We start from the raw sequence: 12,482 nt of genomic DNA, 5'->3' as shown, positions 1-12,482 counted from the left end.
ACGCATCAGGTCTTCTCTCTGACACTCTCTTCCTGGCCGGAGGGTCCCCAGGTACCAGTCCTAGGAAACCGGCTTTGGGAATGTGATCAAATCGGCCCCTTGGGGCCAGTTGTGCACTCTGCAGAGAGTGTTCTCATTTACACCTCAGATGAAGCTGGAATACCCTTCTCCGAGCGCCACTTGCCAGGGACATTGAGACATAATCATCAGCCTTAACAGCAGAGAGACAAGTGTTGTTTTGAATTTAAGGCGTCCCAATAAGAAGCAGAGTGAGGAACAGAAATGAAACACCGCAGGCAGGGCTTCCTCTCCCCCAGCAGACCAATGGGCTTCCTCTGCCTGAAATTCTCAGAAGCCTGCAATTAATTCAAATAGAGAAGCAAAGTGGGCCCTGGCTGGGGTGGCTCAGTGGACTGAGCACCGGCCTGCAAACCACGGGGTCACCAGTTGATTTCCAGTCAGGGCACGTGCCTCTGGGTTGTGGGCCAGGTCCTCCCCAGTAGGGGGCGCTCGAGGGGGCATCCACACATTGAAGTGTCTCTCCCTCTTTCTCCCTCCCTTCCCCTCTCTAAAAATAAATAAATAAAATCTTTAAAAAAAGAAAGAAAGAAAGAAAGAAAAGAAAATGAAAACCAGCAATGGGCAGGCTGCACCGTGAGAGATTGAGAGAACATCTCTCTGACCGCATTCAGCCCCGTGTCCATGGCTTCTGGAACGGAGGACCCCGAGGGTGTCTCCCAGCTCCACATTCCAAGGCAGGGCAACCCCACTTCCCCGGCCAGCAGAGGCAGGGCTGCCTGAGTCCGCCCAGCCCCTGGCCCGCGCCCTGCTCCTGACACTCCTCTCCCCCTCTCCCAGGTCCCCCCCTCCCTGACCTCAGGTGTCAGCACAGGGATGTAGTAGAGCTGCAGGCTCAGTCTGGGAGTGAGGCAGAACGTCTGGGTCTCCCGTTTCCTGGCGAGGGGCGGCAGAGCACACGGGTGAGGGCAGGGGTATCGGCTGCAGGCAGATTCGGTTCTGCATTCTGCTCTGCTCTTTATTATCTCTTGCCTTTGGGCAATTTACCTAATCTTTCTGGGCCTCTGTTCTCTCAGCTTAGAACGGGGGCGTTGTGCACCACCTTCCCCCCTCCTATCCTGGCCTCCACCTCCCGACCCTCCCCAACCACTCCTCCATCCTTCACCGCCCACCGGTGCCCCCGACATCCCCGCCCCCAGCGCCCCTCTGGGGCCCTACCTGAGGCTGTGGTAGCCCCGGGCCAGGCGCCCCAGCATCCTGTCGTCGCCCAGCACCAGCACCCGGGCCGTGTGCAGCCGGGAGACCCCGGGCAGCAGCTCTCCATCCCCACTGGGCCTGCCCGTCCTCCGGTGAAGCCCCGGGGACCCGTCCCAGCTGCCGGGCATCAAGATGTCTGGGGGCCACACCCGCTTCTTGATGCCCCCTTTGCGCTGCAGTCCGGCGCGCTCCATCTCGGGGCTGCCGTGCATGGGCAGCTCGTCAGTCCCCAAAGGAAGGTCCCGCTCGATGCCGCTGTCGGTGGACAGCACGGACTCCCGGGCCAGCTCCCGGTCTGGCAGGAGGCCCTGCAGATCCAAGGCCTCCAAGTCAGCGCTGAGGCGCAGCAGGGACCGCGGGCGCAAGAAGAGCACCAGCTCCTTCCCTGCGATGTGGAGAACAAGGGGGCGTCCGGGGAGAGCGTGTGTGAGGCCGGCGGGGCCTCGGCGGGCAGCGCCTGGGGTTCTGAGTCCCTCGAACCCTGTGCAGTTGAACAGAAGTCCCACAAGGTGCACAGGTTCTGTGGCCAGCGAACTGAGAACCCCACGTGCCTGCCACCTCTTGAGTTTCTTTAGTAAACACGGTACAGGCTCCGAGAAGTCCTGCAGGAGAGAAATCGGCTCCCCCAGGCGCCCCTGACCGCAGAGCCCTCTTTCTCACGTTCACTCACTAGCATCCTCCTGTTCTCCCACTTCTGCGCGTCCCCCGAGGCACAGACCAGACCATCAGCTCCTGGAAGGCCTTCCTGACTTCTCTAACCTGCCTTCAATTTATTTCCCATGAGGACACTGAGGCCCAGAGCGAAAACTGAGTCTGTCTAGGGCGATCCAGCATGCCAAAAGCAGTGCCAGGACTCGAACCCAGTGCCCCGGTCCAATGCTGCTCCCTCCAGCCTCTGCCTTTGTCTTCCCCTCTCCGTTGACAAGAGCCAGGGAACAGTGGGAGGGGAACCCCAGCATGGAGGGCACCCTCCTGCTCCAGAAATCATAGCTTCTTTGGTGGCTGCCTCCTTCTTGGGGACTTGCATCATCTATTGGCATTGTCATAGGCATGCGGTGCTTACTAGACACGTGAGGCCAGTGGCCAATGCACTGAGTTATTCTGATATAATGAAAATACATTCTCCCAGATGTGCAGAACAACTCAGCACACATGGACACACAACGGATGTACACACAGAGACACACAGGCACATTCAGACACACACAGAGATGCACACACAAAGATACATACGCAGACACAGATGCACACACACACACACATTTGCCACTGTATGCGGCCAGCTCCCAGGGAGGAGGTCAAAGCGTGACTTACAGAGCTGCTCCTCGTCAGTCCACAGGTGGAACGTGATGTGCGGGCTGGGCAGGGGGATGCTTGGTGGCCGGTCTGCAGGGCAGTCACCTGAAGGAAGGAGCAGGCTGTGGAGACCACGAGGGGAAGACTGTGGGACTCTCCTCTGCTCTCCCCATCCCACCCCCAGCTCCCATGTGGGGCCTAGAGGCGGGGGCATGGGGGAGACAGAGACCTGGTCCTCCCAATAACTGGTCTCGTCGAGCTCCTCCCCCTCTCTGCCACCATCCACTCCTCCAGGGCCTGGAGCTGCAGCAGTCCCCTCCCTGCCCAAGAAGGCGTGGAAGCACCCTGTTTCCTGCAGACTTCCGAGCTCAGCCTTTAGGCCCCTTCACGAATCAGCTCACAACGTCTTTCCCAAACTCTTCTCCTATCGTTGGTCAGTCCCCTAGCCCCACGCTGCAGCCACGCTGTCTTTCCCATTGTTCTTAGACACTCTGCCTACACCCAATGGAAGGGAAAAAGGCCACTGCGTTTCCCAGCATCTATTCTAGTAGCAGGCACACAGCAGGCACTCAATTAATGTTTGCTCCTGTGGGTGATGCTGAAGAGAACTCACTAGCCAAGTACTAAAGGCGGCAGGCCCCCTGCAGTCCAGGGTGGAGGGCGGGGCCAGCCCCTCCTCTTCACCTCCTTCAGGATCACTCCAGCCCCTGTGGGCATTCACTCCCCAGGAGACCTCACAGGCTGTGCATGAGGCACCCCTAATGTGTAGCCTTAGGATCAATTCCTACACAGTATGCTCCCTCCCTAACAAGGCTGCAAGCTTCCTTAGTGGAGAGCAACTAACGCACACAGAACACTTGCTGCTGCCCGGTGCTCTTCTCCTCGCCTTGCACACATTGCCATCATCTCGCCAGATCCTGCCAGTGGCTGTGGGCCCCTGAGAGTATCATTACCCTCACTTTACAGAGCAGGAGCCAGGGGCACAGAGAGGTTAAGTAACTGGCCCAAGGGCACACAGTGGCAGAGTCAGAATTTGAGCCCAGGTAACCCAGCGTCAGAGTACATGCTCTTACCCAGGACACTGTGCTCAAATCGACCGTCCCATGCTGTCCCAGAAGCAGCAGGGGCCAACTGGGGGGCTGGCAGGCCATTAAGGTACACAGGACGAGTCAAGCAAGAAGGCAGGTGTTCGATGTGGCTGGGATGGCGGGGGTGGCCCAGACCAGGTCTCATTCTGTCCATGCAGAGTTACTGCTGAGTTAGCAGGTGGTACCCAAGAAGAGCCAAGCCAGATTTGCCCCTGGGTGCGCCCCAGCTTGGGAGGAGGGAGGCTTCATAAACAGACCTTTCCATGTGGTTTTCAGAGGCACGGAGGTAATCAGAGGTATAGAATATTAAAGTAAAACAAAAGAACAGGAGGCTGGGAGGATGGAGGGTGTCCGGTGGGAGTAGGGGCATCTGCCTGCCTCACTCTGACTTCTGCAGCCTTCACTGCCCCTGGGCTGCCAAGGTCAAGCCCCAGGGCTGGCACACTGACCTCCGCCTGTGGCTTCCAGTCCTTAGGTTGGTGCTGTGTACCTATGGGTGCAGGGTGTGTTCTGGAACATGCAGGCTAATGGATTTCTTGGGTGCTTTGGGCAACCATGAAACAGAACACAAATTAGAATCATCTTCCAACAGCTAGATATGCATGTCCCAGGACACTTCCTGGGGCTCATTAGGATTTCCTAGTCCACATGGACTTGCTTCCCATCGGTGCATGACAGCGTCTTATAAAAATGCAAGTAGAAGGGAAGTATGCAGAATAAAAATTCATGACACCAGCCCTGGCTGGTGTGGCCCAGCGGATTGAGCACCAGCCTACAAAATGAAAGATTGCCAGTTCGATTCCCCGTCAGGGACATGCTGGGTTGTGGGCCAGCTCCCCAGCTGGGGGCATGCAAGAGGCAGCTGATTGACATTATCTCTTGCAAGTAGATATTTCTCTCCCTCTGTTTCTCCCTCCCTTCCCCCTCTCTAAATGTAAATGAAATCTTTTAAAAAATTGATGACACCAGATGTAAATGAAGTTGACTGGGATGCTATTTTAGATGCTCTTTAGAGTATCCCTGGACCATCATATCCTTTGGTTACTATAGTGGTTAAGAACTAGACAGCCTGGGCTTGAACCTTGGCACTCTACTTAACTAGCTGGGTGATCTCGGGCAAGAGTTATAGCCTCTTTTGAACGCAGTTTTCTTATCTGTAAAATAAGGATAATACTTTCTTACCTCATAAGTTTACTGTGAGCATTACTTGATTTAATACATTTAAACATATAAAGTGCTGAGAACAGCAACTGGGGCATAGTAGGTGCTCTGCAGGTATCAGTTGTTATCATGAAAAATTATCCACCTTCTTAGCCCAGAACCTTCCAAGTTTCTGGGCACCTCAGTCCCCAGAAGCCCAGGAGCAGTCACGTGTTCAACCCGGGCTCAACCAATCGCGTAGACTCCAGGCAGGTACAGCCCTGCTCTCTCGCGTTCCTGGCAAGGTCCCGAGACCGCCCGCCGCTTACCTTCGCAGCGCCCCCTGGCGGCCTCCGTTGGCCCCAGCAGCGAGTAGTAAATCTCTTCCAACCTCTCCAGGTGTCCCTCCCGGCTCGGGCAGGGCTCGCTAGCCATCTGCTCCACGGCTGCCACCACGGCGTGGAAGTAGCGCTCCAGGGCGTCACGGGGGCTGGTCTGTCGGGGAGGGGTGTCAGAGCCTGGATCCCGGCCCAGTACCCACTCGCCCCAGCTCCGACGCCAAGTCCGCAAGTGCACGGACAGCCCGACAAGGCACCTCCCCTCTTCCCAGGAGGCGAGACGCAGGTTCCCTACCACGGTGGCGTCTGCGCCCCACATCCAGGGCGCCACTCCTGCCCTAACGCAGCTGTTACCAGAAGTTGCCTGCAACTGCGGGTCCACTTTGCCTCTCTACCGTGCTGTGAGGAGACACCTGGTGCCCGGTAATGTGGGGAACCCAGGTGGGCAGGGATGGCCGCTGGTTCCCACCCCGCATGAAACGTCACCAAGCACTTGGATCAAGGTTCTGCCCCCACCAGGCTGTAAACTCCAGGAAGCCAGTGGTTTTGTCTGTTTTATTTATGGCTGCATGCCCAGCACCTACAGTATCTCCTCTCACATAGTAGGTGCTCCGTGAATATTTCCTAAACTTCTGTCATTTTATACTGCCTTGACATAGACCTATACTATTATTTACTCACTATTTTTCTTTAGATCAGCTCACTTTTTTGGTTCAAAATTATTTCAAAAGGAAATTTTACATCGCTACTCTAAATAAAAAGGTTAGTGTCACCTGTCGAAAATAGAAAATAACTGACGATCCACAAAGCACAGTTATTCAACCCAGCCAGGTGCGATGGCCCGCCAAGGCTTTAGAGCTTCAAGCTTGTTTTCTGCTTTTTAAAAATGGGGATGGGTAAGTGTTAAAGATATTGAGGTAAAGCACCAAGCCGGGCCTTTCTCCTGAATGGAAACAGGCTGTGAAAGAGTTTCCCGTGGTGCCACCCCACGCTCTGTAGCAGCGGGTCCCTTTGCCTCCGGTGGTACAGCTCTGACGCCCTGAGAAGAACGGCCCCAGGTCATGCTCTCGGGCTGTCCTCCCTCACCCCTCTCGCCACCGGCTAATCCTCTCACAACTGCAGTTGCAGGGTCCAAACAAATCACGTGGGCAGGCACGGCAGCGCTGCCTCCAGTCTCCCTTTTGTGCCAGGGGTCTGCTGAGCCCTGGGTCTCAACTCCCGGGGCTAAGGCGGAGTGGGTCATTCAGACTAGCCAGGCCCTGACAGATACTGAACGATCACCTGAATGAACAAAAGTATTCAGAGGGATATGGAATCAGAGTTGGAAGGGGCCACGGGGACCATCGCATCTTATTTCTTCATTTTATAAATTAATTATACATAAATGAATTCGATATTTATGTATCAAGCACCTACTACGTGCCAGGCACTGTTCTAGATGCTCGGGTACAGTGGTGAATGAAACACAGAAAAATTCCTCGTGAGGCTTATATTATAGTGTGTCTGTATTGGGGGGAGGATTGGGGGAAATAATAAACACGGTAAGTAGAATTTATAGTATGATAAATAACAAGAACTGCTGAAGAGAAAATAAAGCAGGAAAGGAGGGTGTGAAATTTTGGGAGGGGCTAAAATTTTAGGTAGTGTGATCAGAGAAGCCTCACAGCAGGGCAACTTTCGAGTAAAGAGGCAAGTGAGCAGAGAGAAAGAGGGAGGGTATAGGAGATGGATAAATGATGGAGAGGAGGAGGTGGGGGCAGGGCATGAGGGTCTTGTCGGCCACTTTAATGGCTTTGGCTTTGACTCTGAGTGAGATGGTGTGGTACATGCCGCAGTGGCTACCCAGCACTGAGGCCCTCGTTGGCCTGGCTCCTGGGAGCGTTGGCAGCTGGCAGCTCTCGGCTGAGTCTCTCCCCCGGATCTCCCTCAGCTGAAGGAAGCCACCTCTCCAAGGCCACGCCCCTCTCCTGAGGACCGTCCATGCAATAACCAGACGATGCAGAAGTACAGGGGCCCAGCCCACTCACCCCATCTCAGGACAACACTGAAAGGCCAGCGCAGCTCCAGAGCTCCCTATAGACGCAGTTGGGGGAGAGCTTTTTCTGGAGCTCAAGAGAAGGAAGAAATGAGGGGAAGAGGACCCTTAGACCTTGAGAAGGTGTGGATGGTTCGCAGTCCCCCTGCTGACCCGCTGCGAGCTGACTCTCAAATTTTCAGACTTCTGCCTTGGCCTCTTTCCTCCATCTCCCCAGAAATCCCTGTCTTCAAGGCTTTGCAAACAGGCCTTCCTCAGTTCTTGTTCCCTGACCCCACAGGGGGCAGCCCTGGCTGGAGATACCTACCTCTAGCACCCAGAACATAGTACAGAGGGTCAGAGAGACAGGTTGTCCCCTGCTGACCTCCCAGTCTCAAGACCTTGTCTGCTGGTTCTCTGAACACATGGGAAGACAAATCGACTCTCAGAACACGAATACGAGGCCTCAGAACAGGTTCTCAGCAGACAGGGTGGGAACTCGTGGTCAGAAGGCCTTCCCAGCAGGCTGCGACTGGCCAAGCCACCTCTCCCAGGTCCCGCTTGTCCCCTGGCCTGCAGGTGTGCCTGTGAATGGCATCCCTTAAGAGGCAGAATTCCAGGTAAGGGGGCAGAGGCCTCAGGGGTCAACACGTGCTGGAGAGCCCCAGACCAGGCTGATGTCTGGGAGCCCTGGCACCCGGTGTGGGGGGGAACAATTGCCAGGGGACCACTAAGGACACCCTAACTCTAAGCTTCCAAAGGTCTCTAGCTTGAGATCAGTGATGCCTTCCCTGAGCCTCTCCCTGACCTTCTTTCTTCCTCCACCCCAATTCTCTATATAGAGCAACTGAGACTCAGAGCACTGGGCTCTAAATGATAAGAGATTGCGGGTGGGGTGCTGATCATTTATTCTGCCTAAAAAATTACAGCTTCTATTTTCAGCGTTTCTTTTTTTTTCTATTGCAAAATAGTGTATGCATGCATCAAACCTGCCAATTCCGGCCCCCACTTGATTCCCGACGCCCTCCAATCCAGCCTAGCCTCGCTCCTAAGCCTACCCTTGAACCCTAGCTGCATCCAAATCAGAGATGTAGTTAGTCTTGGCATTGCCTTTTCCCCACATCAGTGAGAAACAAAAATTGATGTTCTTGCATGTTTGATTTGGTTGTGTCAAAAGAGCGCCTTCCCTGCGGCCTGTTTGGTGAACCAGAAATGGTCACGAGAGCCACTGGACGGCCGGCATGTGAGGTCAGCTGTGTCAGCAGATAGACTGTGGTCAGGACAGCTCCTCCCCTCACCCCCTTCCTGAGAGTCAAGGCCGGCTGGGGAAGGGGGCGGGAACCCACCGAGGGGACATAGATGCTTGTGCTGGAACCGAGGTGGGGCTTACGTATGAGTTTGTGTGTGTGGGGGAGGGGGGCAGGGATTCTTCCACAGGGTGGCTGTGTGCTGTGAGCTCCCCAAAGGAGGGGTCACAGAGGGACGGATGTCAAGGCTGGTGGGGTGGGGAGGTGAGTCAGAACCGTCAACAGGTCCAAGCGGGTAGACACCCACAAAAGAACGGTATTCTCAAGGTGTAAACTGTACTTTAGAGAAAGGAAATGATATCGATAAAATCAACATGTTTAAGGAGAGACGCAGCCAGACATGAAAGAATCAAGAGAAGACTCCAAGATGTAGGGCTCAGAGTGCGGGGCCTGCCGATGGAATACGGGAGAAGGAAGAGCAACACATCTGGCGCATTTTGATGGGCAAAGCCAGGTCTGAGACGCGGACTGGCGAAGGACTGACGCCCCCGTGCGGGGGCAGCGCGCGCAGGAGAGCCGACCCCTCGCAGCCACCCGCCATTTGGCGCCTGCCTCCTCTTACAGCAGCAGCGCCTCGGCCCTGCGTCTGAGCTGCTGGGACGCTGAGCCAGGAGCCAGCCCAGCCTCCCTGGAGGACAGCACCTTCCTCCCAGAGACAGCATCCCTGACAGGGCTGGACTCACTGCCCCAGGCTGCGTGCTCTCCACCCAGGAAATCCAGCCCCTCAAGCCACCCGTGGCCGGAGGATCTCCGACCTACTGGAGTCTTGGCTATGGGGGGCGGGGGTCCAGACTGAGCCCAAGAGAAAGCTGGGAAATGATGGGTGAGCATTGAAAACAAGCTAAATACCCACCAGAGTAACCGGCAACTAGTTACATGCATAACAGCACATTCACCAGAGAGAATATCATGCGACGATTTCAGGTATATATTTTTTAAGGAAGATATTTCATATGGTGGATTTCCAATGGCATGGGAAGATAAAGATCAAAAACATGCACATATGCATGCAGTATATAAAACTGTATAGTTTGTTAAAAAAAAAAAAGAATCAGGTTGGGGAGTGAGGCTGGGGGGCAACTGAACATCAGCTTGAAATCAGATCTGGGTTCAAATTCTGACTCAGTCACTTGGCACGTGTGACCTCGAGTAGGCTATCTCCTGTGTCCCTTAGTTTTGAAACTTACATCCATTTCACAATGTTGTGGTGAGAATTCTAGAACGTGATACGTGAACAGTGCTGACCACGGCGCCAACCACAGAGCCTGAACACGACGAGCATTCAATACACAGCAGCTACTATGATTGTCATTGTCATCGTTGTTAGAAAAATGTGCCAGAACGTCAACTGCCAATATGTCTGAGTAGAGGAGTGATTGTTATTTTCTTCTGTGACTGATCTGCGTCTTTCAGTTTTTCCTTAGTGAGCGTGTTAATTTTTGATTTATGGAAAAAGGTAACATGGCAACGGGAGAGGGGGGAAGATGAGCAGAGCAAGCACCTGGCGCGGGCACGTGGGGCCCTGGACTGGAACCCACGGGGGCTGGGGCAGAGCCGTTACCTGCAGCTTCCTTTGCAGAACATCTGCCCGGCAGGCCTCCCCCAGAGCCGCCTGCAGGGTGTGGGAGACCACGTGGCGCATGCAGGCCTCAGGCGTCTGCTGGATCTGCGCAGCCTCGATCTCCAGCAGCAGCGCACTGCACACGGAGGGAGACACCAGCTCCGGGTCCACGAAGAGGAGCACTCTGAGGGCAGGGGCAGACGGGAGGGTGCTGCTGAGATGGCTACTGGGGGAGGGGCCAGAGGAGGGGTGCCCTCAGGACCCTGTGCCCCCCTCAAGTTATTTAGCACCTCCAAAAACAGGAGTCTTATATTCAAAAGTCTATGAGTGGGCGGGGGGACAATAAGGAGTGGTGTGAACTATGGCAAATACGAGCATGCCCAGCCCTTCTGGAGGGGCAGCTGGTCCCTCTAGTCTCTCACATGCAGGTAAGTTCCAACCTCAATCCTGCCTCTTCCTTCAGCGTCAAGGCCCATGGACCACATCGCCCTCTGGGAGGCCCCTAAACCCTCCCTGCTGACACTGGAGCGCTGAACTTTGAGCGGCCCCAACTGCTCTCCTCACCCCGATTACACCAGGAAAACAACCTCACCCAGCTGTGACCTCCCAGCCTCATCAATGCTGTTCCTCCGGATCCCTTCACCTCCCTGCCCCCTCTGTGAAACAGAGCCGCAGGTTACGTCTTTCAGCGGAGGTACCTGCGGGGGACAAAGCTACGCACGCCCAGCACCATCCGTCCCTCTCCCCAGCACAGTGAACATCGCCTCACTCTTGTCTAAAGGGCCAGGCACACACAGACGAAAGCCCGTAGACCACGATGCAGCCGTGCCCGAACCCCCTCCACTGCATTTGCTCTGCAGCTGCTCGGGCTGCCTGGCTAGTTGATGGTCTTCATGGCCAAGGGAAGGATGGAGGTGAAAGGACAGGTCTCCAGGGTGGCCGGTGGTCCTGTCCTCCTCTGCATGTGAGCAGGACCCTTTGCATCCAGCCCAAGAAGGAAGGCCTATCCTACTTTCGCGATCTCCAGAGAAGGACAGGCACCTTAAGAACGCACTCCCCTGTTGGACAAATGTCATGGACGGGGAGCTTTGCCAGGGTTCCTCTCAATGCAGCCTCCTCTTTTGTCCTCCTGCCAGTGAGCAGTCCCACAGGCCCAACATGTGGAGGGGCCACTCACCTCTCCTGGTAGGGATACAGTTCACTCCTCAAGTTCTGCTCAGCAATGACCAGCCTTTGGTACAGCGTCCCTGCAAAGCAGACTGCTTCAGCAAGGTGGCCCCAGTTGCTGAGCCCCATGCCCCGCCTCCGCAGAAGGTGCTGGGGTTTTTGAGTTTCCCAGAATCCTGGAGACCAGTGCAAGACCTCGGGTGGAGCTGGAGTTGCAGCGTGGGAGCCGAGGCTGCCGCTGCTCCTACCTGGGACAGCCGTCTCCATTTTCAGCCGGATGGCGCAGTCCAGAGCGATTGTGCAGTAGGGGGCTGGCAGGGTCAGTAACCGCATGCAAAGGGCGTAGGTCCTCCGGTAGAGCTCCTCCGGGATGCCTGTGGCCTGGGGCGGAGGGAGGAGTTGGGGTGCGTGGGTCCTGGGTGGGCTGGGACAGCTGGAAGGTGGGGCCTGAAAGTGGGACCTGGGCTCCCAACTCTCCCAAATCTAGACCTTCCACCTCTTCTCCCAGCATCTGTAAGACATCACGGCTTTGACAGACCACTCAAACTTCCCAAGAGGGAAATTCATCCTCCCCTGTCCCTCCAGCAAATCATCTCCCCTCCCAGCCCCCCCCCGCCCCCCGCCTTGGGGCTGGCGCTCGGCCGCCACCCCCTGACTTCCATCTCCCCTCTGCTAGGGAAAGGGCACAGCTAGTGTGAAGGAGCCAGCTTGGGGCAGGCAGTCCAAGAGTTCTTCTAGGCTGGTACCCGGCCAAGCCTGGGTGTCCCCTGAGGGGAGAGGACAGTGTCGAGCCCGGTCACTCGGCGTGGGTCGCCCCGACTTCCCCCCGCCCCCGCCCACCCTCAGCCCCGGCTCACCTTAGTGAGCACGTACATTAGAGTGTGCAGCAAGGGGATGATGACTCGCCGGACGTCCTCGTTTTCTGCCTGGAAAACATTTATTGGGCTGGGGGTCGAGGGGGCTCAGCACATCCCAGCAGGAGGCAGTGGGGCGGAGTAGGAGGAGGGGCTGGAGACGTGGTGGGAAAGGGCCACCGTCAGCCTTGGGGGGCGGGTGCAGGGAATTCCATGGGGGAGGGGAGGCACCCCCTCAGGGCAGGAGCTGGCAGCAAAACAAGCAAGGCCCCGACGTGGAGGCTGCCTTGAGCGCAGCCTTTCCCACGCTGCCACACACAGAGCTTCAGGTGGTGTGGAGGGAAACTGTTAAGTGGTGCAAGGATAATTTTGAACATTTTAATAGTTAGGCATTTATGGTTCTAGGTTCTTTCTGTTTCTGCCAAGTGGCGTGGTTTTCCAT

At 55.9% G+C, this 12,482-nt stretch overlaps 1 protein-coding gene across 1 annotated transcript in view; it reads right to left on the bottom strand.

Annotated features, from left to right (window-relative positions):
* The window catches only part of PIK3R6 (phosphoinositide-3-kinase regulatory subunit 6), a 49,012-nt gene that overhangs the window by 17,569 nt on the left and 18,961 nt on the right, over window positions 1–12,482 (bottom strand). The window contains exons 5-12 of the mRNA XM_054571091.1: window positions 12,044–12,112; window positions 11,435–11,567; window positions 11,197–11,266; window positions 10,020–10,203; window positions 5,129–5,294; window positions 2,590–2,676; window positions 1,237–1,660; window positions 876–954 (exon numbers count right to left, since the gene is read on the bottom strand). Of these exons, the coding sequence (XP_054427066.1) occupies window positions 876–954; window positions 1,237–1,660; window positions 2,590–2,676; window positions 5,129–5,294; window positions 10,020–10,203; window positions 11,197–11,266; window positions 11,435–11,567; window positions 12,044–12,112 (1,212 nt within the window). The remainder of the gene's footprint in view (window positions 1–875; window positions 955–1,236; window positions 1,661–2,589; window positions 2,677–5,128; window positions 5,295–10,019; window positions 10,204–11,196; window positions 11,267–11,434; window positions 11,568–12,043; window positions 12,113–12,482) is intronic.

This window comes from Pteronotus mesoamericanus, unplaced genomic scaffold (genome assembly GCF_021234165.1).
Source record: "Pteronotus mesoamericanus isolate MK-2021 breed Mesoamerican mustached bat unplaced genomic scaffold, CSHL_Meso_final contig_22, whole genome shotgun sequence".
Taxonomy (NCBI): Eukaryota; Metazoa; Chordata; class Mammalia; order Chiroptera; family Mormoopidae; genus Pteronotus; species Pteronotus mesoamericanus.
The sequence above is the reverse complement of the archived record's forward strand: the minus strand, read 5'-3'. Positions and strand labels throughout refer to the sequence as shown.